General features: G+C 52.8%; 1 protein-coding gene across 1 annotated transcript in view; it reads right to left on the reverse strand.

Annotated features, from left to right (window-relative positions):
- The window catches only part of QPRT (quinolinate phosphoribosyltransferase), a 50,923-nt gene that overhangs the window by 21,289 nt on the left and 2,531 nt on the right, over positions 1-27,103 (reverse strand). Inside the window, exon 2 of the mRNA XM_073546281.1 lies at positions 10,333-10,407. Within this exon, the coding sequence (XP_073402382.1) occupies positions 10,333-10,338 (6 nt within the window). The 5' untranslated portion in view covers positions 10,339-10,407. The remainder of the gene's footprint in view (positions 1-10,332; positions 10,408-27,103) is intronic.

Raw genomic sequence — 27,103 nt, forward strand, 5'->3', positions numbered from 1 at the left:
ATCCACTGGGAGGATGGAAGAGAAGACCACCTGCGCTCCCAGTTCTTTCACTTTCTTGCCTAAGTCTTCAAAGTCTCTGCAGATGGTTTCCAGGTTGTTTCTTGCGGTGTCATTTGTCCCCACATGTAGTAGCAGGAATGGGTAGTCATCTGTAGGTCTGAAGAGTCCTGATATCCTGTCAGACACATCTTTAATTTTTGCACCTGGAAGACAGCACATTTCTCTTGAGGTTATATCCGGTCTGCAGATAGCGGCGTCTGTTCCTCTCAACAGGGAATCCCCCATGACCACCACTCTCCGTTTCTTCTTCACAACATTTTTCTTTCTCCATCCAGGAGGACTCGGAAGGCGTACAGGGTTGCTGTTTGTGGGCAAAGTCTTATCCTGATGTATTTCTTCATCGTTTTCCTGCGTGAGAGCCTGGTACTGGTTCCTGAGCAGTATGGGTGCTGACTGCCTCCTGATCCTCCTGCTTCTCTGGGTCACATGTCTCCATTCCTCTGTTTCTTCAGGTGCACTTCAAATTTCTTCTCTTTCTGTAACATGTAATGTAATGTGCTGGGAGCGGTGTACCAAGATGGCTGCAAAATGACATACTGCGCATGCGCCGGTCAGCGTCAGCGCACGCTTAACAAAGCAGCGATGTGTAATGTAATGTGCTGGGAGCGGTGTACCAAGATGGCTGCAAAATGACATACTGCGCATGCGCCGGTCAGCGTCAGCGCACGCTTAACAAAGCAGCGATGTCTAATGTAATGTGCTGGGAGCGGTGTACCAAGATGGCTGCAAAATGACATACTGCACATGCGCCGGTCAGCACGCGCTTGATAAAGCAGCAATGTGTATAGAAAGTAAGCAACCATTTTTTAGGGATACAGGGACCAATCTAGATAGAACAAAATATATTTTTTGTGTAAATAAAAACCATGTTTTTGATAAACAGATAGAACCAAGTTCATCTGCATGTTATGAGGAATAAGTCTTTTTGAAAAAATTATTTTATTTTACCCAGTCCTAATATTTACAATGGAGGTAACCTAAAGCGGATAATAACGCCACTAACATGGCCAACTGGCTAAAGAGGAAGGAGGTTCGGAAAGGAGAAGGAATGTGACAAAATATAAGGAAGGCTAGGAGAGTGCGATAACTGAGGAAAATGTGTGGGAACAAAAAAGAAAGTATATGGATATACATATAAATGTATGAAAGTATACAAATATTTAATACAAAAAAGGGGGGGGAGGAAGAGGCGAGAGGACCGTAGGTCGAGTCAAAGATTCTGGATACCTGTGAAGGATGAATGGTCAATTTAATAACACAAAAAATCCGATCTACAATAAAGTAGGGATAGATGGTCCCAATAGAAGAAACAACTACAGGGTTTCCAGCCATGGTAGGAGTCCCTGTGGTCCGAGCAGCCCGGTGGATACTTTCGATGGAGTCTTGGAGGCCTAAGGCCTCTTTCACACATCAGTTTTTTGCCATCAGTCACAAGCCATTGTTTTGTGAAAAAAAATGGTTCCAGCAAATGATGATGCCGCTGGATCCGTTTTTTTCTCATAGACTTGTATTAGTGACAGATTGTGACAGATGGCCGCAAGTTTCATCCGATGGATCCGTCGGAAAATCTTTGTCCGTCGGCCGGAGACAATGGACAAAGTAACGTTTTTTGTATACATTGAAAAGTCGGACAGCGACGGATCCAGCGCCATCTGTCGCTGGCTGTAATGGAAGCCTATGGGCGCATCTCTCTCTCTTTCTCCAGAATTCTATTCCTTTAAAATTCCTATTGCGGCTTCTAGCGCTGACATCACCGAGTCTGTGCTCCCTCGCCACCTGACCCACGCTGAACTCTGGAGCGTGGGAAAATGCCAGTACATTTTCCTACGCTCCAGACTTCATCGCAGGTCAGGCTGTGAGGGAGCGCAGCATCCGTTAAATCACCGCTATTCACTGAAGCTGTTCTCGCAGTCGGGCTGAACGGCTGTGAACGCAGGACTGTGGGAAAATGCCAGTCAAGAGGTCGCCGCAGTTCAAGCTCAGTGCCTTCATAGCAGATCACCGTGAGAATTTCTCACAGCTGTGAGTCACTGAGGCATTCACCAGTGGTTTTCAGCCGGGGCAGTCGCATCTTAGCACCGTCCTGGTTGAAAATTGTATATCCCCCAGATATGGATTACGGCGTGGGACACAACGATGGACAGGTTTGGTATATTGTTGCTGTCACGGGGTCCTTCTCCAATACCACACAATCAACAGAGCAAGGGAAGGGTGAACAATCCCAAGACCTTTATTACAGGCAAAATTAGAAGGTCCATAAACAATCCACCACACTGAGGATACAATAGTCCAGAACAAGAATGTAGTCCAGTAACAGGATAAAATGTCCAGGGAGACGAGATTCCAAAACTCTAGCACCAGAGGATAAAATGGGTCCTTCTCTCTGAAGTACAGTCTTTACACGATCCTCCCCACACAGGAACTGCCTTGACCAGCTCCTGTTCTCCCCACCTCCTTCCTTGTGTCCAGGGGTAGTCAAACAGGTTGGGGTGGTTTCCAGGCCTCCCAGAGGAGAACAAAGGAGCCTTGGGGATTAATGCACTACAGGGGGTCATCAAGAGACAGATACAATCAGGCTGCAGACTTACAAGGCATCAAGAAAAACACTATGAAAATAAGTGAAATAGAAATATACACAAAATGATATCCACATAGCCTATCATACCATCACAACCTCCCCCCATAATAAGTGAGCACGCTATGAGGTCTACACAGACCTCTGGCCTGCTCACTTTAGTCCACATTGCTCAACCATTTATAGTTCCTTGTACAGTGGCAGGGGTAGGTCAGCCTGGGGAGCCTATGGTTCTTCTTGTCGAGACAGACCATCGGCGTTCTGGTGTTGGCTTCCCCGCTTGTATTGGATGGAGAAGCTGTAGGGTTGTAAGGACAAGCTCCACCGCAGCAATCTTCCATTGTCCCCTGATACGCGGTTCAGCCATGTGAGGGGGTTGTGGTCTGTAACAACTGTAAAGTCTCTGCCATACAAGTATGGCTGCAATTTTTTTAGCGCCCATACGATGGCAAGGCACTCTGTTATGAATGGGAAACCGAGGAGGAAAAACAAGACAACAAGCTAAGTCTCAGAAAACCAGAGAAGTTGGAAACTATGCAGATTGCAGATGCCTGATCTTATCCGCACAACTAGCAGCAGTCGTGGAGCGTTCCTACGTTGGTCCTAGACGCCTCGTCACAACCGGAGAACTACACAAGCCTAAAACAAAGGCAGGAAAATAGGCTGAGCAAACGATGGGGCCCGACTAACTAAAAAGGACAGAAAAGGAAAGACACTGTCTGCAATCTGCCAAAAACAACCTACAAAAATATTGTCCAACACATCTCATAGCAAAATTAACCCTGAAGTCACTAGACTTCTAAACCTATATCAGCACTCTGAAATATTCTGAGACAGATCAAAAACGAGGCCAATCTAATAAGGGACGAAAAGCAGATTGGCAAATACTGATACATAGGAGTGGAATTTCAGCATAGCCCCAGTAGGGGCAGGCTGATTACACAACAAACTGAATTGACCAACAAGCGCAAGTGTGAACATTAGCAAAAAAACAAACTTAACTTGAGAAGACTGGAAGTGAGCTGAAGTCCAGGAGTTGAGAAGCAGACTGAATCACCAGCACCCGGAGAGGGCGTCGGCTGTCTTATATCCAGTCTGATACTCCAGAGATCCAATCTTTATCTTCCTCATCAGGTGGCAGATCATTACCACTTAAACCAACCGCACTACCTCCTGTCACCACCAGAGGGAGAACGGAAGGGGAACTCTCAACTGGTGGAGCAGAAAATGAGTTCATGACAGTACCCCCCCCTTTGAGGAGGGGTCACCGAACCCTCATCCATGCCACCAGGCCGATCAGGATGGGCCCGGTGAAAAGCACGAACCAATTTATTGGCATGAATATCAGAGGCAGAGACCCAAGAATTATCCTCCTGGCCATAACCCTTCCATTTGACCAAATACTGGAGTCTCCGTCTAACCAAACGAGAATCCAATATTTTGTCTACCTCATATTCCACATTGCCTTTAACCAATACAGGATCAGGAGGTGCCGCCACAGGAACTACTGGCTCAACAAACCTCTTCAACAGTGACTTGTGAAATACGTTATGGATTTTGAACGTAACTGGAAGAGCCAATCGAAAAGAAACAGGATTAAGAATCTCCAAAATCTTATAAGGTCCAATAAATCTTGGCTTAAATTTTGGAGATGCAACCTTCATAGGAATATTCTTAGATGACAGCCAAACCATATCACCCACTTTAAACCGGGGACCAATGGTCCTACGCCGGTTGGAAAAATGCTGGGCCTTTTCCTGAGAGAGTGACAACTTATCCACCACTTGGTCCCATATCTGCTGCATTCTCACAACCACAGTGTCCACACCTAGGCAGGACGAAGATTCCACTTGCCCTGAAGAGAATCGAGGATGAAACCTAAAATTACAGAAAAAGGGTGAAATCAGAGTGGCAGAACTAGCTCTATTGTTCAGAGCAAATTCGGCCAAGGGCAAAAATGAGACCCAATCATCTTGATCAGCATATATAAAACATCTTAAATAAAACTCCAGGGTCTGGTTTGTTCTCTCAGTCTGTCCATTGGTCTGGGGATGAAACGCGGAGGAGAAGGATAACTGAATTCCCAGATTGGAACAAAAGGCTTTCCAGAATCTGGAAACAAACTGGACCCCTCTATCGGACACAATGTTGTCAGGAATCCCGTGTAACCGAACCACCTGTTGTAAAAACAAGGGCACCAACTCAGCGGACGATGGCAACTTTGGGAGTGGTACAAGATGGACCATCTTCGAAAATCTATCACAAATCACCCAGATAACAGTCATTCTCTGACAGACAGGAAGATCAGAAATAAAATCCATTGAGATATGGGTCCATGGCCTCTTAGGCACCGTCAGGGGCATCAGCAACCCACTAGAACGAGAACAGGGTTTAGACCGAGAACAAGTCCCACAGGACTGTACAAAATTCCTGACATCACGAGATAAGGCAGGCCACCAAAACGAACGACTCACCAAATCTCTGGTACCAAAAATACCCGGATGACCAGCCAATGCGGAGCAATGGACTTCAGACATCACCCTCTTTCTCCACTGGTCAGGAACATACAATCTTCCCATAGGGCAACGCTCAGGTTTATCCTCCTGAAATTCCTCCAGGGCGCGTCTCAAATCGGGCGAAATGGCAGAAAGAACTACCCCCTCACCTAGGATAGCAGTAGGCTCGGTCACATTAAGAGAATCAGCAAAGAAACTCCTAGAAAGGGCGTCTGCCTTAACATTCTTAGTGCCCGGAAGAAAAGAGACCACAAAATTAAAATGCGTGAAAAACAACGCCCACCTAGCTTGTCTAGGATTCAAGCGTTTGGCCGACTCCAGATAAATCAGATTCTTGTGATCGGTGAGGACCACAAATTGATGTCTAGCTCCTTCCAACCAATGTCTCCACTCCTCAAATGCCCATTTCATGGCCAACAATTCCCGATTCCCCACGTCATAGTTGCGTTCAGATGGGGAAAACGTTCGAGAAAAGAAGGCACAGGGATTCATCTTAGAAGTCACAGGGTCTTTTTGGGACAACAGAGCTCCTGCACCAATCTCAGAAGCGTCAATCTCCACTTGAAATGGAAGTGAGACATCAGGTTGCCGTAAAACTGGAGCTGAAGTAAATCTCCGCTTAAGCTCCTGAAATGCTGAGACAGCCTCAGGAGACCAATTCAGCACATCAGCTCCCTTCTTGGTCAGATCAGTCAGTGGTTTGACAATACTAGAAAAATTACCTATAAATTTATGATAGAAATTAGAAAAACCCAAAGACTTCTGGAGAGCCTTCAAAGAAGTAGGCTGAACCCAATCATAAATGGCCTGTACCTTGGCCGGGTCCATTTCAATAGTCGATGGAGACAAGATAAATCCCAAAAATGAAATGCTCTGTACACCAAAGAGGCATTTCGATCCCTTAACAAACAGGGAATTCTCCCTCAAAATCTGGAACAAAGTCCGGACATGTTCCACATGAGAATCCCAATCACTAGAAAAGATCAAAATATCATCCAGATAGATGATCAAAAACTTATCCACAAAGTCATGGAAAATATTGTTCATAAAGGACTGGAAGACAGAAGGGGCATTAGTGAGCCCAAAAGGCATCACCAGGTACTCAAAATGTCCCTCCGGAGTATTAAACGCCGTCTTCCATTCATCCCCGTGCTTGATGCGAATAAGATTATACGCCCCCGAGGTCAAGCTTAGTAAACCAGCAGGCACTCTTAACTCTGGAGAATAAATCAGACATCAGAGGTAACGGATACTGATATTTAACCGTCATCTTGTTAAGGGAACGATAATCAATACACGGTCTTAATGAACCATCTTTCTTGGCCACAAAAAAAAAACCAGCGCCTAACGTTGACGAGTATGGTCTAATATGACCCTTCTCCAACGACTCCTTAATATAGGATCGCATAGCCTCGTGCTCGGGTACAGTTAAGTTGAAAAGCCGACCCTTGGGAAATTTACACCCAGGCATCAACTCAATAGCACAGTCATAACTCCTATGAGGAGGCAAAGACACAGACTTACTCTCACTAAATACATCAGAGAAATCAGCCAGATAATCAGGAACATCATGAGACTGAGGAGAGGTGGAGAAAACAGGAGCGTCCCCAAGAACACACTGACAACCCCAACTCACCACAGACCCAGATTTCTAATCCAAAACTGGATTATGAGTTTGCAACCAAGGAAAACCCAGATCAATAGTATCATGCAAATTATGCAGCACCAAAAACTTACAATTTTCTTGGTGGTCTGGGGCAACTCGCATTATCACCTGGGTCCAAAACTGAGGTTTATTCTCCGCCAAAGGAGTAGCATCAATACCCCTCAAAGGAATGGGAGTCTGCAGAGGCATCATGGACAAACCAGAACGTTTAGCAAAGTCCAAGTCCATCAGATTCAGAGCTGCTCCTGAATCCACAAAAGCCTTAGTGGAAAATGTGGACAAGGAGCAGATCAGAGTAATTGCCAAAAGGAACTTAGGTTGTATACTGCCCACAGCAAATGTGTGTGCAAAACATTTCTCTCGTTTAGGGCAGACAGAAATAGTATGAGAGGCGTCTCCACAGAAAAAACTCAGCTTATTACGCCTTCTAAGCTCCTGACGTTGCGCCCTAAACAAAACCCCATCACATTGCATAGGTTCAGACATTTGTCCCAAAGGTGACAGCGCCTCCCGTGTAGTTTTACGTTCACGTAAATGCCGATCAACTTGAATGGCTAATGACATAGAGCAATCCAGACCAGAGGGAACAGGAAATCCCACCATAACATCTTTTACGGTCTCTGACAAACCTTTCCGAAAGAGAGCTGCCAATGCACTATCATTCCATGTAGTAAGGACTGCCCACTTTCGGAATTTTTGACAGTGTAACTCTGCAGGATCCTGACCTTGGTTTAATGCCAATAGGGTTCTCTCAGCTTGATCAATAGCATTAGGTTCATCATACAACAACCCCAATGCCTGAAAAAATGCATCTACATTAGTCAGAATAGGATTTTCAGGTGTCAGAGAAAAAGCCCAATCCTGGGGATCACCAAGGAGATGACAATTTTAACCTGCTGCACAGAGCTCCCCGATGAGTTAGGCTTCAAGGCAAGAAATAATTTACAATTATTCTTAAAATTCAGAAATTTAGACCGATCCCCAGAAAACACATAAGGAGTAGGAATCTTGGGTTCAAGCAGCATGTGACTGAATGAGGTAGGTGGAAATTCCTCGCACTTCAGCAGAAAGTTGCTCCACACGATCAGACAGTTGCTTAATCTCCATTAGGAAAAAAAAATCCTCCTACAGCCCCAGAAAAAAGGGGAAAAAATACATTAAAAAAAACAATTCTGACACTTTTTTTTTTTCCTTTCTCCAACAATTCCTTCCTGCTTTTGAGTACCCTAGAATTTGCAGTAGGGCTGATGATTCTGTTATGAATGGGAAACTGAGGAGGAAAAACAAGACAACAAGCTCAGCCCAGAAAACCAGAGAGGTTGGAAACTATGCAGATTGCAGATCCCTGATCTTAACCGCACAACTAGCAGCAGTCGTGGAGCGTTCCTACGTTGGTCCTAGACGCCTCGTCACAACCGGAGAACTACATAAGCCTAAAGCAGGAAAAGAGGAAAACTCACTGCCCCAGAGCAGACCCCAAAGGAAAGACAGCCCCCCACATGTATTGACGGTGAAACAAGATGAAAATACAAACACAGGCAGAAAAATAGGCTGAGCAAACGATGGGGCCCGACTAACTAGAAAGGACAGAAAAGGAAAGACACTGTCTGCAATCTGCCAAAAAAAACCTACAAAAATATTGTCCAACACATCTGATAGCAAAATTAACCCTGAAGTCACTAGACTTCTAAACCTGTATCAGCACTCTGAAATATTCTGAGACAGAGCAAAAAAGAGGCCAATCTAATAAGGGACAAAAAGCAGATTGGCAAATACTGATTAATAGGAGTGGAATTTCAGCATAGCCCCAGCAGGGGCAGGCTGATTACACAACAAACTGAATTGACCAACAAGCGCAAGTGTGAACAATAGCAAAAAACAAACTTAACTTGAGAAGACTGGAAGAGAGCTGAAGTCCAGGACCTAAGAAACAGACTGAATCACCAGCACCCGGATAGGGCGTCGGCTGTCTTATATCCAGTCTGATACTCCAGAGATCCAATCGTTATCTTCCTCATCAGGTGGCAGATCACTACCACTTAAACCAACCGCACTACCTCCTGTCACCACCAGAGGGATAACGGAAGGGGAACTCTCAACTGGTGGAGCAGAAAATGAGTTCATGACAGCACTCCTTTTCAATAGTGGCATAGGCAACTTCCCGATCCACTAGTTTCCGACTGGCAAAAGCAACAGGATGTTCTTCTCTGGCGGCGTTCACTTGGCTAAGTACTGCCCCAATCCCAAAGGTGGATGCATCTGTCTGCACATTACAGGCAAAATTAGAAGGTCCATAAACAATCCACCACACTGAGGATACAATAGTGCACAACAAGAATGTAGTCCAGTAACAGGATAAAATGTCCAGGGAGACGAGATTCCAAAACTCTAGCACCAGAGGATAAAACGGGTCCTTCTCTCTGAAGTGCAGTCTTTACATGATCCTCCCTACACAGGAACTTCCTTGACCAGCTCCTGTTCTCCCCACCCCCTTCCTTGTGTCCCAGAGGAGAACAAAGGAGCCTTGGGGTTTAATGCACTACAGGGGGTCATCAAGAGACAGATACAGTCAGGCTGCAGACTTACAAGGCATCAAGAAAAACACTATGAAAATAAGTGAAATAGAAATATACACAAAATGATATCCACATAGCATATCACACCATCACAGTTGCTTTTTTATTTTATTTTTATTACAGGAGATCGAGGGCTTCGCAGGGATTAGGTGAGGTTGTAAGTATGGTATAATTAAGAATAATAGAGGAGTCTGTGTCTATATTTCAATTAGAGGATTTTTTACTGGGTGTCTGTTTTCTTTACAATGTGACTATGGGGTTAATAATGGCGGTGTCTTATTGACGCCTCTCCATTACTAACCTCAGGGCTTGATGTCGCAAAGGTGACATTAACCCCACGACTATTGCCCCACTTGCTACCGCTACAGGGCAAGTGGGATGAGCAAAGCTAAGAGGCGCCTTTTCTGGGGCAGCTGAGAGCTGATGTTTTTAGCCGGGGAGGGAGGCGGCAGTATCCATGGCCCCTTCCTAGGCTATAAACATCAGCCCCCAGTCGCCGGCTTTCCCTCTTTGCGCGGGAGCCCATGCCATTTTTCCTCCAAAAATTAATGTTTTATTAATTAAATACATGTCCAGTAATCTGCACACACTGGACTGACTGTATATGTCACTGGCAACTGTATATCTGCCTATTCTACGTGTATTTACTGGATGTAATCCATCTCTTCTAGCCTGTCGGCTCCTGCTGTGATTTTACTCCACTGCGGCGGCTGGCGAATTACCGCTTTTCTTCTATGGAATATAAATACATATATATGTGTGTGTGTCACTGACATGTACATATCTATGTGTTCTATGTGTATATAACTATTCTAGCTATTCTTTTCTAAGCTGTCAGGGTGATTTTACTGTAGACTGCACAAGAAGTTCTGTCTTTTCAAAGGACACCGGTGTGTAAAAATCGGACAGCATACGCATTATTTTCTCGCACCCACTGACCTGCATTGGCGAGTCTTGTCTGAGACACGTAGCAATACGCGGAATGCGGAGATTTCTTTCTCAGTCCGATTTCAGCTGAGAAAAAAAAAAAAAAAAAAAAAAAATCGCAGATGAGATGTCACCCATAGAATAAAATTGGTCTGATGGTTTATTGGATCGCACTCATCCGTATTTCTCGCTAATGAGTCCAAAGAGTCAGTGTAACCGGCCGGGGACACGGCCCCCAGAGTCTATACAGAGAGCAGCCGCCAAGGACACAGCAGACAGGAACACCAACCGGTCAGGAATCATCCTGCAATCTTCCGGGCCAAACCACAAGTCACAGGAGAAAAACAGGGCACTGCCACCAAAGAAGGCGACGGCAAAGATGTCACACCAACGGTCAGTACCGGAGTCTCCCGGACACCGCGGTGAAAGGACGGCGCAGCGGACGGGTCACATGACGTCTTACGGTCAGTACCGGAGTCTCCCGGACACCACGGTGTAAGGACGGCACAGCGGACGGGTCACATGACGTCTTACGGTCAGTAACGGAGTCTACCGGACACCGTGGTGTAAGGACGGCGCAGCGGAAGGGTCACATGACGTCTTACCGTCAGAACCGGACTCTCCTGGACACCACATTGTAAGGATGGCACAGCGGATGGGTCATATGACGTCTTACGGTCAGTACCGGAGTCTCCCGGACACCGAGGTGTAAGGACGGCACAACGAACGGGTAACATGACTGTAAAGGGGTCTTCCAAGCTGGGGTACCTCTTTCAGTACCACCCCGTGTTTTCGGAGGTCCGCTCTGCATTGGCTGGAGTCTGAATGAATGACGCTGGCTAGAATTCTTCTGAGTGCATGGGCGCTTATAAAAGATCACTGCTTCTCCATGTATTTCCAGTCTGACAACACTTTACTCACAGGACACAGAATATATCACACAGATACTGAGGGCCGGCCAATAGACAAGCGTCAGGCCAGACAAGCATTACAAAAGCCACAGGTGGCCGGAGCCTGCGGATGTTTATTGTGGGAATTACAAAGGTGGGGGGAGGGCGGACACTGCTGATACATTAGGGACATGCATCTCACATGGAACCTATTATATATACATATAACTGCACAACATATTCTGGGTGCTGAGTGGTTCTGAAACAATGACGCCCTACGGTCAGTACTGGAGTCTCCCGGACACCGCGGTGTAAGGACGGAGCAGCGGACGGGTCACATGACGTCTTACAGTCAGTACCGGAGTCTCCCGGACACCGTGGTGTAAGGACGGAGCAGCGGACGGGTGACATGGCGTCTTACGGTCAGTACCGGAGTCTCCCGGACACCGCGGTGTAAGGACGGAGCAGGGGACGGGTCACATGACGTCTTACGGTCAGTACCGGAGTCTCCCGGACACCGTGGTGTAAGGACGGAGCAGCGGACGGGTGACATGGCGTCTTACGGTCAGTACCGGAGTCTCCCGGACACCGCGGTGTAAGGACGGAGCAGAAGACGGGTCACATGGCGTCTTACGGTCAGTACCGGAGTCTCCCGGACACCACGGTGTAAAGACGGAGCAGAGGACGGGTCACATGACGTCTTACGGTCAGTACCGGAGTCTCCCTGACACCGCGGTGTAAGGACGGAGCAGCGGACGGGTCACATGGCGTCTTAGGGTCAGTACCGGAGTCTCCCGGACATCGCGGTGTAAGGACGGAGCAGCGGACGGGTCACATGACGTCTTACGGTCAGTACCGGAGTGTCCCGGACACCGCTGTGTAAGGACGGAGCAGCGGACGGGTCACATGACGTCTTACGGTCAGTACCGGAGTCTCCCGGACACCGCAGTGTAAGGACGGAGCAGCGGACGGGTCACATGACGTCTTACGGTCAGTACCGGAGTCTTCCGGACACCGCGGTGTAAGGACGGAGCAGAGGACAGGTTACATGGCGTCTTACGGTCAGTACCGGAGTCTCCCGGACACCGCGGTGTAAGGACGGAGCAGAGGACGGGTCACATGACGTCTTACGGTCAGTACCGGAGTCTCCCGGACACCGCGTTGTAAGGACGGAGCAGCGGACGGGTCACATGACGTCTTACGGTCAGTACCGGAGTCTCCCGGACACCGCGGTGTAAGGACGGAGCAGCGGACGGGTCACATGACGTCTTACGGTCAGTACCGGAGTCTCCCGGACACCGCGGTGTAAGGACGGAGCAGCGGACGGGTGACATGGCGTCTTACGGTCAGTACCGGAGTGTCCCGGACACCGCGGTGTAAGGACGGAGCAGCGGACGGGTCACATGACGTTTTACGGTCAGTACCGGAGTATCCCGGACACCGCGGTGTAAGGACGGAGTAGCGGACGGGTCACATGACGTCTTACGGTCGGTACCGGAGTCTCCCGGACACCGCGGTGTAAGGACGGAGCAGCGGACGGGTCACATGACGTCTTACGGTCAGTACCGGAGTCTCCCGGACACCGCGGTGTAAGGAAGGAGCAGAGGACGGGTCACATGATGTCTTACGGTCAGTACCGGAGTCTCCCGGACACCACGGTTTAAGGACGGCGCAGCGGACGGGTCACATGACGTCTTACGGTCAGTACCGGAGTCTCCCGGACACCGCGGTGTAAGGACGGAGCAGCGGACGGGTGACATGGCGTCTTACGGTCAGTACCGGAGTCTCCCGGACACCGCGGTGTAAGGACGGAGCAGCGGACGGGTGACATGGCGTCTTACGGTCAGTACCGGAGTCTCCCGGACACCGCGGTGTAAGGATGGAGCAGCGGACGGGTCACATGACGTCTTACGGTCAGTGCCGGAGTCTTCCGGACACCGCGGTGTAAGGACGGCGCAGCGGACGGGTCACATGGCGTCTTACGGTCAGTACCGGAGTCTCCCGAACACCGCGGTGTAAGGACGGCGCAGCGGACGGGTCACATGGCGTCTTATGGTCAGTACCGGAGTCTCCCGGACACCGCGGTGTAAGGACGGAGCAGCGGACGGGTGACATGACGTCTTACGGTCAGTACTGGAGTCTTCCGGACACCGCGGTGTAAGGACGGCGCAGCGGACGGGTCACATGACGTCTTACGGTCAGTACCGGAGTCTTCCGGACACCGCGGTGTAAGGACGGAGCAGCGGACGGGTCACATGACATCTTACGGTCAGTACCGGAGTCTCCCGGACATCGCGGTGTAAGGACGGAGAAGCGGACGGGTCACATGGCGTCTTACGGTTCCAGCACTAAATCTAGGGGTCCCCTTACCTGTCTCCCGTATACCAGCTCGAACGGGGAGAACCCTGTGGATTCTTGGGGCACCTCCAGATAGGCAAACAGGAGGTGTGGCAAGAATTTCTCCCAGTCCCTGTAGGTCCTGGTAAAGGTCCAATGAGCTGTTTTAATGTCCCGTTAAAGCGCTCACACAACCTATTTGTTTGCGGGTGGTACGGGGCGCTTCTAATGGACTTTACGCCGCACAGCTTCCACAGTTGGTTGGTCACCTCTGCTGTAAACTGGGTACACTGGTCCGAGTTAATCTCCCGGGGAAATCCAACCTGTGAGAAAACCTGGAGCAGGGCGGCCGCCACCGTCTCTGCCAGTATGTTAGGTAACGCAACCGCCTCTGGACACCGTGTGGCATAACCTACCACTGTCAATATATACTTTTTCCCGGACGGACTGGGTTTGGCTAACGGCCCTATCAAATCGACCGCTACTCGGCTAAATGGTTCCTCCACAATGGGGAGGGGGCGTAATTTGGCCTTGCATCGATCCCCCCTCTTGCCAATGCGTTGACAACTGTCACAGGTCTGGCAGTACTGACAAACATCATAGGTTACCCCTGGCCAAAAGAAGTTTTGTGTCAGACGATGCCTAGTGCGACTGACGCCGAGGTGCCCGGCCAAGGGTATATCATGAGAGATTCGCAGTAACTCCTGCCTATACTTCTTGGGAACTACCAGCTGTTGTTTTATAGTGGGGCTTGTCCCTGTGTGGTGCTGCTCTGTGATCCAGTAGAGGAGTCCCTGCTTCCATACAAACTGTTCCCTGTTATGAATGAGTCACCGTAGGAGGCAAAAACAGAAATACTAGCTAAGTCCAGAAAACCAGAGAAGTTGGCAGCTAAACTGTTCCCTGTTATGAATGAGTCACCGTAGGAGGCAAAAACAGAAATACTAGCTAAGTCCAGAAAACCAGAGAAGTTGGCAGCTATCTGATTGCAGACCCCTGAACCTATCAACAACAACTAGCAGTAGCCGTGGGGGGTTCCTACGGTGCCCTAGACCCCTCGATCACAGCCGGAGAACTAAATAGCCTAAAGACAGGAAGGGAAATCTAAACTGCCCCAGAGCAGACCCCAAAGCAATAGGCAGCCCCCAACATATAATGACGGTGAAGCAAGATGAAAAAACACTCACACAGATAGAAAGATAGGCTGAGCAAATGATGGGCCCCAAGCTAACTAAATCGTCTGCAATCCGCCAAAACCCTCTCAAAACAAGAGCCAACAGACTGATAGGGAAAAAAGCCCTGAAGACGCTAGGCTTCAAAAAGACTATATCAGTACTCAGGTATTTTCTGAAGACAGAGCAAAAAGGAATTCAGCTCACCCCAGCAGGGAATGGCAGAAATCCAGAAAAACAAGGCAAAACAAAACCAAAACACAAATGCAAAAAGCAGAGCAGAAAACTTAGCTTTTGAGGAGCAGGAATCAGACTGGTCTCCTAGAATCCCTCAGAGAGATCACCAGCAAGGCAGAAGGGCGTCGGCTGCCTTATATCCAGTCAGCAATTTCAGTCACCCAGTCATCATCATCCTGCACAGGTGCTTGGTAATCAGCCTCACTACCTTCCTTCACCAGAAGAGGGAGTTCATCAGACCTCAATGGTGAAGGGGAAAATGAACTCCTCACAACAGTTCCCCTTCTAGTACTCCTCTCCCCTCCTGTGCCTTCCCACGATATCCTCCAATGAAGGATCCTCAAGTAACTCCCTCTTAAATTCATCTGGGGTGGCCCAAGAAATGTGTCTGGCTATGGGAATTCGTGCAGGGCTGGGATGTCTTACCTGGGCCTCCTCTGAGTGTGATTCCGCCTCCGCAGCTCGAGGTTGTCTCCGGGTGGTCACAGGATAGGTCTCATCCAGAGGGGCCACCGAGAATGCAGACAACATGGGCCCCAAGTCATTTCCCAGCAAGACGTCTGCAGGCAAATCCTCCATAAAGCCGACCTCAACAAGGTCATCCCCGACTCCCCAGTTCAGGTGAATCCTGGCAGTGGGTAGTCGATGTATGGCTCCCCCTGCTACACGGACTGCCACTGTCCGGTCCGTCTTCTCTTGGTCCCGGATGAGATGAGGCTTCACAAGGGTCAAAGTTGCTCCGAAATCTCTTAGTCCCTGCATACGTTTCCCTTTAACCCACACGACCTGTCGATGCTATTGTCGATTATCTGCCCGGGCTGCCTGCACGGGGTCTACTTCATGCAGCACTTCCTCCATCTCTTCCACCCCTTGGTTAGTCATAGCCCCCAATGCCGGGTCAGCTTCACCTTGGTAGCAGTGTACAGTAGCCTGGCTGAAGGTAGCTGTTCCCGCCCTTGGCCACTGGGTATGCTGAGTCGGGTTGGGGCATTGTCTTTGCAGGTGGCCCAGCTGACGGTAGGTGTGGCATCGCGCCCCAGGGGGACTGTGGCAGGCCGGGTTTCTAGCTGATCCCCCTACAATCTTCGGTGGTTTGGGGCCCTCAAGGTCCATGGGCGGGCCCCTAGTGACCACCTTTGATCCGGAGAACTGCGACCTCCTGGCATCATGATGTTCATCGGCCAGACGAGCGGCTTCCTCAAGAGTCGTTGGCCGCCTGTCGCGAAGCCATTCCTGTGTCTCGGGGTTTAGTCCATTAAAGAATCGTTCTAACAGGAAGAGCTGGAGGACGTCCTCCTTAGTGGTTGCTTGGCTCCCTTGTACCCACTGTAGCAGTGACCGCCGTAATTTACAGGCCCATTCAGCGTGGGTATCGGTTACGAGTTTTATAAGTCCGCTGAACTTTTGGCGGTAGGCCTCTGGTGTCAGCGCATACCGGGCCAAGATCACTTCTTTGATCCGCTCATAGTCCATATAGTCCTCATCAGGTACCGTGCGATAGGCGTCCGCTGCCCGGCCTGTCAGCTTGCTGGCCAGAATCTGAACCCGTTCCTCCGGCTTTACTTGATGAAGGGCACACTGCCGCTCAAAGTCCTGCAGAAAGCCATCAATGTCTTCCTCTGCCTCCCCCAACTGTCGGAAGGCATTGTACTGGATTTTTTGTGGCTTACTGTTGAAGGTACCTGGTCGAAGGCCAGAGCTCCCCCTGCTCGCTGACTCTCCTCTCTCAGCTCTGCCATCTCCATCTTGGCCAGCTCCACATTGGTCCGCTCTGCCATCTCCATCTTGGCTAGCTCTATCCTGGTCCGCTCGGCTATCTTTTCCTTCAGATCAGTACACACATCAGCCATCACCTCTCGTATGATCTCTACTGCAGGGTTAGGGCCATAGACCGCCAATCTGCTCTTTACCTCCCTCTGGAATTCGGTCTCCTCCACGTTCACATTGGGGGGCGCTGCACTGTCGTGTTCCATGATGGCTGCTATCAAATCCACTTTTGTTTTGTTGCTGGCGATCAACCCTCGGGCTTCCACCAGATCTTTTAATGTAGTCCTCTTTAACTTCTGGACGGAGCAGCGGACGGGTCACATGACGTCTTACGGTCAGTACCGGAGTCTCCCGGACACCGCGGTGTAAGGACGGAGCAGCGGACGGGTCACATGGCGTCTTACGGTCAGTACCGGAGTCTCCCGGACACCGCGGTGTAAGGACGGCGCAGCGGACGGGTCACATGACGTCTTACGGTCAGTACCGGAGTCTCCCGGACACCGCGGTGTAAGGGCGGCGCAGCGGACGGGTCACATGGCGTCTTACGGTCAGTATCGGAGGCTCCCGGACACTGCGGTGAAAGGACGGCGCAGCGGACGGGTCACATGACGTCTTACGGTCAGTAACGGAGTCTCCCTGACACCGCGGTGTAAGGACGGAGCAGCGGACGGGTCACATGACGTCTTACGGTCAGTACCGGAGTCTCCCGTACACCGCGGTGTAAGGACGGAGCAGCGGACGGGTCACATGACGTCTTACGGTCAGTACCGGAGTCTCCCGGACACCGCGGTGTAAGGACGGAGCAGCGGACGGGTCACATGATGTCTTACGGTCAGTACCGGAGTCTCCCGGACACCGCGGTGTAAGGACGGAGCAGCGGACGGGTCACATGACGTCTTACGGTCAGTACCGGAGTCTCCCGGACACCGCGGTGTAAGGACGGAGCAGAGGACGGGTCACATGACGTCTTACGGTCAGTACCGGAGTCTCCCGGACACCGCGGTGTAAGGACGGAGCAGAGGACGGGTCACATGGCGTCTTACGGTCAGTACCGGAGTCTCCCGGACACCGTGGTGTAAGGACGGAGCAGAGGACGGGTCACATGACGTCTTACGGTCAGTACCGGAGTCTCCCGGACACCGCGGTGTAAGTACGGCGCAGCGGACGGGTCACATGACGTCTTACGGTCAGTACCGGAGTCTCCCGGACACCGCAGTGTAAGGACGGAGCAGCGGACGGGTCACATGACGTCTTACGGTCAGTACCGGAGTCTTCCGGACATCGCGGTGTAAGGACGGAGCAGAGGACGGGTCACATGGCGTCTTACGGTCAGTACCGGAGTCTCCCGGACACCACGGTGTAAGGACGGAGCAGAGGACAGGTCACATGACGTCTTACGGTCAGTACCGGAGTCTCCCGGACACCGCGGTGTAAGGACGGAGCAGCGGACGGGTGACATGGCGTCTTACGGTCAGTCCTGGAGTCTCCCGGACACCGCGGTGTAAGGATGGAGCAGCGGACGGGTCACATGGCGTCTTACGGTCAGTACCGGAGTCTCCCGGACAACGCGGTGTAAGGACGGAGCAGAGGACGGGTCACATGACGTCTTACGGTCAGTACCGGAGTCTCCCGGACACCGCGGTGTAAGGACGGAGCAGCGGACGGGTCACATGACGTCTTACGGTCAGTACCGGAGTCTCCCGGACACCGCGGTGTAAGGACGGAGCAGCGGACGGGTCACATGGCGTCTTACGGTCAGTACCGGAGTCTCCCGGACACCGCGGTGTAAGGACGGAGCAGAGGACGGGTCACATGGCGTCTTACGGTCAGTACCGGAGTCTCCCGGACACCGCGGTGTAAGTACGGAGCAGCGGACGGGTCACATGGCGTCTTACGGTCAGTACCGGAGTCTCCCGGACACCACGGTGTAAGGACGGAGCAGAGGACGGGTCACATGGCGTCTTACGGTCAGTACCGGAGTCTCCCGGACACCGCGGTGTAAGGACGGAGCAGCGGACGGGTCACATGGCGTCTTACGGTCAGTACCGGAGTCTCCCGGACACAGCGGTGTAAGGACGGAGCAGAGGACGGGTCACATGGCGTCTTACGGTCAGTACCGGAGTCTCCCGGACACCACGGTGTAAGGACGGAGCAGAGGACGGGTCACATGGCGTCTTACGGTCAGTACCGGAGTCTCCCGGACACCGCGGTGTAAGGACGGAGCAGCGGACGGGTCACATGACGTCTTACGGTCAGTACCGGAGTCTCCCGGACACCACGGTGTAAGGACGGAGCAGAGGACGGGTCACATGGCGTCTTACGGTCAGTACCGGAGTCTCCCGGACACCGCGGTGTAAGGACGGAGCAGCGGACGGATCACATGACGTCTTACGGTCAGTACCGGAGTCTCCCGGACACCACGGTGTAAGGACGGAGCAGAGGACGGGTCACATGACGTCTTACGGTCAGTACCGGAGTCTCCCGGACACCGCGGTGTAAGGACGGAGCAGCGGACGGGTCACATGACGTCTTACGGTCAGTACCGGAGTCTCCCGGACACCACGGTGTAAGGACGGAGCAGCAGACGGGTCACATGACGTCTTACGGTCAGTACCGGAGTCTCCCGGACACCGCAGTGTAAGGACGGAGCAGCGGACGGGTCACATGACGTCTTACGGTCAGTACCGGAGTCTCCCGGACACCACGGTGTAAGGACGGAGCAGAGGACGGGTCACATGACGTCTTACGGTCAGTACCGGAGTCTCCCGGACACCGCGGTGTAAGGACGGAGCAGCGGACGGGTCACATGACGTCTTACGGTCAGTACCGGAGTCTCCCGGACACCACGGTGTAAGGACTGAGCAGCGGACGGGTCACATGACGTCTTACGGTCAGTACCGGAGTCTCCCGGACACCGCGGTGTAAGGACGGAGCAGAGGACGGGTCACATGGCGTCTTACGGTCAGTACCGGAGTCTCCTGGACACCGCGGTGTAAGGACGGAGCAGAGGACGGGTCACATGGCGTCTTACGGTCAGTACCGGAGTCTCCCGGACACCACGGTGTAAGGACGGAGCAGAGGACGGGTCACATGGCGTCTTACGGTCAGTACCGGAGTCTCCCGGACACCACGGTGTAAGGACGGAGCAGAGGACGGGTCACATGGCGTCTTACGGTCAGTACCGGAGTCTCCCGGACACCACGGTGTAAGGACGGAGCAGCGGACGGGTCACATGGCATCTTACGGTCAGTACCAGAGTCTCCCGGACACCGCGGTGTAAGGACGGAGCAGCGGACTGGTCACATGGCGTCTTACGGTCAGTACCGGAGTCTCCCGGACACCGCGGTGTAAGGACGGAGCAGAAGACGGGTCACATGGCGTCTTACGGTCAGTACCGGAGTCTCCCGGACACCACGGTGTAAAGACGGAGCAGAGGACGGGTCACATGACGTCTTACGGTCAGTACCGGAGTCTCCCTGACACCGCGGTGTAAGGACGGAGCAGCGGACGGGTCACATGGCGTCTTAGGGTCAGTACCGGAGTCTCCCGGACATCGCGGTGTAAGGACGGAGCAGCGGACGGGTCACATGACGTCTTACGGTCAGTACCGGAGTGTCCCGGACACCGCTGTGTAAGGACGGAGCAGCGGACGGGTCACATGACGTCTTACGGTCAGTACCGGAGTCTCCCGGACACCGTAGTGTAAGGACGGAGCAGCGGACGGGTCACATGACGTCTTACGGTCAGTACCGGAGTCTTCCGGACACCGCGGTGTAAGGACGGAGCAGAGGACAGGTTACATGGCGTCTTACGGTCAGTACCGGAGTCTCCCGGACACCGCGGTGTAAGGACGGAGCAGAGGACGGGTCACATGACGTCTTACGGTCAGTACCGGAGTCTCCCGGACACCGCGTTGTAAGGACGGAGCAGCGGACGGGTCACATGACGTCTTACGGTCAGTACCGGAGTCTCCCGGACACCGCGGTGTAAGGACGGAGCAGCGGACGGGTCACATGACGTCTTACGGTCAGTACCGGAGTCTCCCGGACACCGCGGTGTAAGGACGGAGCAGCGGACGGGTGACATGGCGTCTTACGGTCAGTACCGGAGTGTCCCGGACACCGCAGTGTAAGGACGGAGCAGCGGACGGGTCACATGACGTTTTACGGTCAGTACCGGAGTATCCCGGACACCGCGGTGTAAGGACGGAGTAGCGGACGGGTCACATGACGTCTTACGGTCGGTACCGGAGTCTCCCGGACACCGCGGTGTAAGGACGGAGCAGCGGACGGGTCACATGACGTCTTACGGTCAGTACCGGAGTCTCCCGGACACCGCGGTGTAAGGAAGGAGCAGAGGACGGGTCACATGATGTCTTACGGTCAGTACCGGAGTCTCCCGGACACCACGGTTTAAGGACGGCGCAGCGGACGGGTCACATGACGTCTTATGGTCAGTACCGGAGTCTCCCGGACACCGCGGTGTAAGGACGGAGCAGCGGACGGGTGACATGGCGTCTTACGGTCAGTACCGGAGTCTCCCGGACACCGCGGTGTAAGGATGGAGCAGCGGACGGGTCACATGACGTCTTACCGTCAGTGCCGGAGTCTTCCGGACACCGCGGTGTAAGGACGGTGCAGCGGACGGGTCACATGGCGTCTTACGGTCAGTACCGGAGTCTCCCGAACACCGCGGTGTAAGGACGGCGCAGCGGACGGGTCACATGGCGTCTTACGGTCAGTACCGGAGTCTCCCGGACACCGCGGTGTAAGGACGGAGCAGCGGACGGGTCACATGACGTCTTACGGTCAGTACTGGAGTCTTCCGGACACCGCGGTGTAAGGACGGCGCAGCGGACGGGTCACATGACGTCTTACGGTCAGTACCGGAGTCTTCCGGACACCGCGGTGTAAGGACGGAGCAGCGGACGGGTCACATGACGTCTTACGGTCAGTACCGGAGTCTCCCGGACATCGCGGTGTAAGGACGGAGAAGCGGACGGGTCACATGGCGTCTTACGGTTCCAGCACTAAATCTAGGGGTCCCCTTACCTGTCTCCCGTATACCAGCTCGAACGGGGAGAACCCTGTGGATTCTTGGGGCACCTCCCGATAGGCAAACAGGAGGTGTGGCAAGAATTTCTCCCAGTCCCTGTAGGTCCTGGTAAAGGTCCAATGAGCTGTTTTAATGTCCCGTTAAAGCGCTCACACAACCTATTTGTTTGCGGGTGGTACGGGGCGCTTCTAATGGACTTTACGCCGCACAGCTTCCACAGTTGGTTGGTCACCTCTGCTGTAAACTGGGTACACTGGTCCGAGTTAATCTCCCGGGGAAATCCAACCTGTGAGAAAACCTGGAGCAGGGCGGCCGCCACCGTCTCTGCCAGTATGTTAGGTAACGCAACCGCCTCTGGACACCGTGTGGCATAACCTACCACTGTCAATATATACTTTTTCCCGGACGGACTGGGTTTGGCTAACGGCCCTATCAAATCGACCGCTACTCGGCTAAATGGTTCCTCCACAATGGGGAGGGGGCGTAATTTGGCCTTGCATCGATCCCCCCTCTTGCCAATGCGTTGACAACTGTCACAGGTCTGGCAGTACTGACAAACATCATAGGTTACCCCTGGCCAAAAGAAGTTTTGTGTCAGACGATGCCTAGTGCGACTGACGCCGAGGTGCCCGGCCAAGGGTATATCATGAGAGATTCGCAGTAACTCCTGCCTATACTTCTTGGGAACTACCAGCTGTTGTTTTATAGTGGGGCTTGTCCCTGTGTGGTGCTGCTCTGTGATCCAGTAGAGGAGTCCCTGCTTCCATACAAACTGTTCCCTGTTATGAATGAGTCACCGTAGGAGGCAAAAACAGAAATACTAGCTAAGTCCAGAAAACCAGAGAAGTTGGCAGCTAAACTGTTCCCTGTTATGAATGAGTCACCGTAGGAGGCAAAAACAGAAATACTAGCTAAGTCCAGAAAACCAGAGAAGTTGGCAGCTATCTGATTGCAGACCCCTGAACCTATCAACAACAACTAGCAGTAGCCGTGGGGGGTTCCTACGGTGCCCTAGACCCCTCGATCACAGCCGGAGAACTAAATAGCCTAAAGACAGGAAGGGAAATCTAAACTGCCCCAGAGCAGACCCCAAAGCAATAGGCAGCCCCCAACATATAATGACGGTGAAGCAAGATGAAAAAACACTCACACAGATAGAAAGATAGGCTGAGCAAATGATGGGCCCCAAGCTAACTAAATCGTCTGCAATCCGCCAAAACCCTCTCAAAACAAGAGCCAACAGACTGATAGGGAAAAAAGCCCTGAAGACGCTAGGCTTCAAAAAGACTATATCAGTACTCAGGTATTTTCTGAAGACAGAGCAAAAAGGAATTCAGCTCACCCCAGCAGGGAATGGCAGAAATCCAGAAAAACAAGGCAAAACAAAACCAAAACACAAATGCAAAAAGCAGAGCAGAAAACTTAGCTTTTGAGGAGCAGGAATCAGACTGGTCTCCTAGAATCCCTCAGAGAGATCACCAGCAAGGCAGAAGGGCGTCGGCTGCCTTATATCCAGTCAGCAATTTCAGTCACCCAGTCATCATCATCCTGCACAGGTGCTTGGTAATCAGCCTCACTACCTTCCTTCACCAGAAGAGGGAGTTCATCAGACTTCAATGGTGAAGGGGAAAATGAACTCCTCACAACAGTTCCCCTTCTAGTACTCCTCTCCCCTCCTGTGCCTTCCCACGATATCCTCCAATGAAGGATCCTCAAGTAACTCCCTCTTAAATTCATCTGGGGTGGCCCAAGAAATGTGTCTGGCTATGGGAATTCGTGCAGGGCTGGGATGTCTTACCTGGGCCTCCTCTGAGTGTGATTCCGCCTCCGCAGCTCGAGGTTGTCTCCGGGTGGTCACAGGATAGGTCTCATCCAGAGGGGCCACCGAGAATGCAGACAACATGGGCCCCAAGTCATTTCCCAGCAAGACGTCTGCAGGCAAATCCTCCATAAAGCCGACCTCAACAAGGTCATCCCCGACTCCCCAGTTCAGGTGAATCCTGGCAGTGGGTAGTCGATGTATGGCTCCCCCTGCTACACGGACTGCCACTGTCCGGTCCGTCTTCTCTTGGTCCCGGACGAGATGAGGCTTCACAAGGGTCAAAGTTGCTCCGAAATCTCTTAGTCCCTGCATACGTTTCCCTTTAACCCACACGACCTGTCGATGCTATTGTCGATTATCTGCCCGGGCTGCCTGCACGGGGTCTACTTCATGCAGCACTTCCTCCATCTCTTCCACCCCTTGGTTAGTCATAGCCCCCAATGCCGGGTCAGCTTCACCTTGGTAGCAGTGTACAGTAGCCTGGCTGAAGGTAGCTGTTCCCGCCCTTGGCCACTGGGTATGCTGAGTCGGGTTGGGGCATTGTCTTTGCAGGTGGCCCAGCTGACGGTAGGTGTGGCATCGCGCCCCAGGGGGACTGTGGCAGGCCGGGTTTCTAGCTGATCCCCCTACAATCTTCGGTGGTTTGGGGCCCTCAAGGTCCATGGGCGGGCCCCTAGTGACCACCTTTGATCCGGAGAACTGCGGCCTCCTGGCATCATGATGTTCATCGGCCAGACGAGCGGCTTCCTCAAGAGTCGTTGGCCGCCTGTCGCGAAGCCATTCCTGTGTCTCGGGGTTTAGTCCATTAAAGAATCGTTCTAACAGGAAGAGCTGGAGGACGTCCTCCTTAGTGGTTGCTTGGCTCCCTTGTACCCACTGTAGCAGTGACCGCCGTAATTTACAGGCCCATTCAGCGTGGGTATCGGTTACGAGTTTTATAAGTCCGCTGAACTTTTGGCGGTAGGCCTCTGGTGTCAGCGCATACCGGGCCAAGATCACTTCTTTGATCCGCTCATAGTCCATATAGTCCTCATCAGGTACCGTGCGATAGGCGTCCGCTGCCCGGCCTGTCAGCTTGCTGGCCAGAATCTGAACCCGTTCCTCCGGCTTTACTTGATGAAGGGCACACTGCCGCTCAAAGTCCTGCAGAAAGCCATCAATGTCTTCCTCTGCCTCCCCCAACTGTCGGAAGGCATTGTACTGGATTTTTTGTGGCTTACTGTTGAAGGTACCTGGTCGAAGGCCAGAGCTCCCCCTGCTCGCTGACTCTCCTCTCTCAGCTCTGCCATCTCCATCTTGGCCAGCTCCACATTGGTCCGCTCTGCCATCTCCATCTTGGCTAGCTCTATCCTGGTCCGCTTGGCTATCTTTTCCTTCAGATCAGTACACACATCAGCCATCACCTCTCGTATGATCTCTACTGCAGGGTTAGGGCCATAGAACGCCAATCTGCTCTTTACCTCCCTCTGGAATTCGGTCTCCTCCACATTCACATTGGGGGGCGCTGCACTGTCGTGTTCCATGATGGCTGCTATCAAATCCACTTTTGTTTTGTTGCTGGCGATCAACCCTCGGGCTTCCACCAGATCTTTTAATGTAGTCCTCTTTAACTTCTGGACGGAGCAGCGGACGGGTCACATGACGTCTTACGGTCAGTACCGGAGTCTCCCGGACACCGCGGTGTAAGGACGGAGCAGCGGACGGGTCACATGACGTCTTACGGTCAGTACCGGAGTCTCCCGGACACCGCGGTGTAAGGACGGAGCAGCGGACAGGTCACATGGCGTCTTACCGTCAGTACCGGAGTCTCCCGGACACCGCGGTGTAAGGACGGAGCAGCGGACGGGTCACATGGCGTCTTACGGTCAGTACCGGAGTCTCCCGGACACCGCGGTGTAAGGACGGCGCAGCGGACGGGTCACATGACGTCTTACGGTCAGTACCGGAGTCTCCCGGACACCGCGGTGTAAGGGCGGCGCAGCGGACGGGTCACATGGCGTCTTACGGTCAGTATCGGAGGCTCCCGGACACTGCGGTGAAAGGACGGCGCAGCGGACGGGTCACATGACGTCTTACGGTCAGTAACGGAGTCTCCCTGACACCGCGGTGTAAGGACGGAGCAGCGGACGGGTCACATGACGTCTTACGGTCAGTACCGGAGTCTCCCGTACACCGCGGTGTAAGGACGGAGCAGCGGACGGGTCACATGACGTCTTACGGTCAGTACCGGAGTCTCCCGGACACCGCGGTGTAAGGACGGAGCAGCGGACGGGTCACATGACGTCTTACGGTCAGTACCGGAGTCTCCCGGACACCGCGGTGTAAGGACGGAGCAGCGGACGGGTCACATGACGTCTTACGGTCAGTACCGGAGTCTCCCGGACACCGCGGTGTAAGGACGGAGCAGAGGACGGGTCACATGACGTCTTACGGTCAGTACCGGAGTCTCCCGGACACCGCGGTGTAAGGACGGAGCAGCGGACGGGTCACATGACGTCTTACGGTCAGTACCGGAGTCTCCCGGACACCGCGGTGTAAGGACGGAGCAGAGGACGGGTCACATGACGTCTTACGGTCAGTACCGGAGTCTCCCGGACACCGCGGTGTAAGGACGGAGCAGAGGACGGGTCACATGGCGTCTTACGGTCAGTAACGGAGTCTCCCTGACACCGCGGTGTAAGGACGGAGCAGCGGACGGGTCACATGACGTCTTACGGTCAGTACCGGAGTCTCCCGTACACCGCGGTGTAAGGACGGAGCAGCGGACGGGTCACATGACGTCTTACGGTCAGTACCGGAGTCTCCCGGACACCGCGGTGTAAGGACGGAGCAGCGGACGGGTCACATGACGTCTTACGGTCAGTACCGGAGTCTCCCGGACACCGCGGTGTAAGGACGGAGCAGCGGACGGGTCACATGGCGTCTTACGGTCAGTACCGGAGTCTCCCGGACACAGCGGTGTAAGGACGGAGCAGAGGACTGGTCACATGGCGTCTTACGGTCAGTACCGGAGTCTCCCGGACACCACGGTGTAAGGACGGAGCAGAGGACGGGTCACATGGCGTCTTACGGTCAGTACCGGAGTCTCCCGGACACCGCGGTGTAAGGACGGAGCAGCGGACGGGTCACATGACGTCTTACGGTCAGTACCGGAGTCTCCCGGACACCACGGTGTAAGGACGGAGCAGAGGACGGGTCACATGGCGTCTTACGGTCAGTACCGGAGTCTCCCGGACACCGCGGTGTAAGGACGGAGCAGCGGACGGATCACATGACGTCTTACGGTCAGTACCGGAGTCTCCCGGACACCACGGTGTAAGGACGGAGCAGAGGACGGGTCACATGACGTCTTACGGTCAGTACCGGAGTCTCCCGGACACCGCGGTGTAAGGACGGAGCAGCGGACGGGTCACATGACGTCTTACGGTCAGTACCGGAGTCTCCCGGACACCACGGTGTAAGGACGGAGCAGCGGACGGGTCACATGACGTCTTACGGTCAGT

Source organism: Dendrobates tinctorius, unplaced genomic scaffold (genome assembly GCF_039654945.1).
Source record: "Dendrobates tinctorius isolate UK_male_01 unplaced genomic scaffold, ASM3965494v1 ptg000146l, whole genome shotgun sequence".
NCBI classification, from domain to species: domain Eukaryota; kingdom Metazoa; phylum Chordata; class Amphibia; order Anura; family Dendrobatidae; genus Dendrobates; species Dendrobates tinctorius.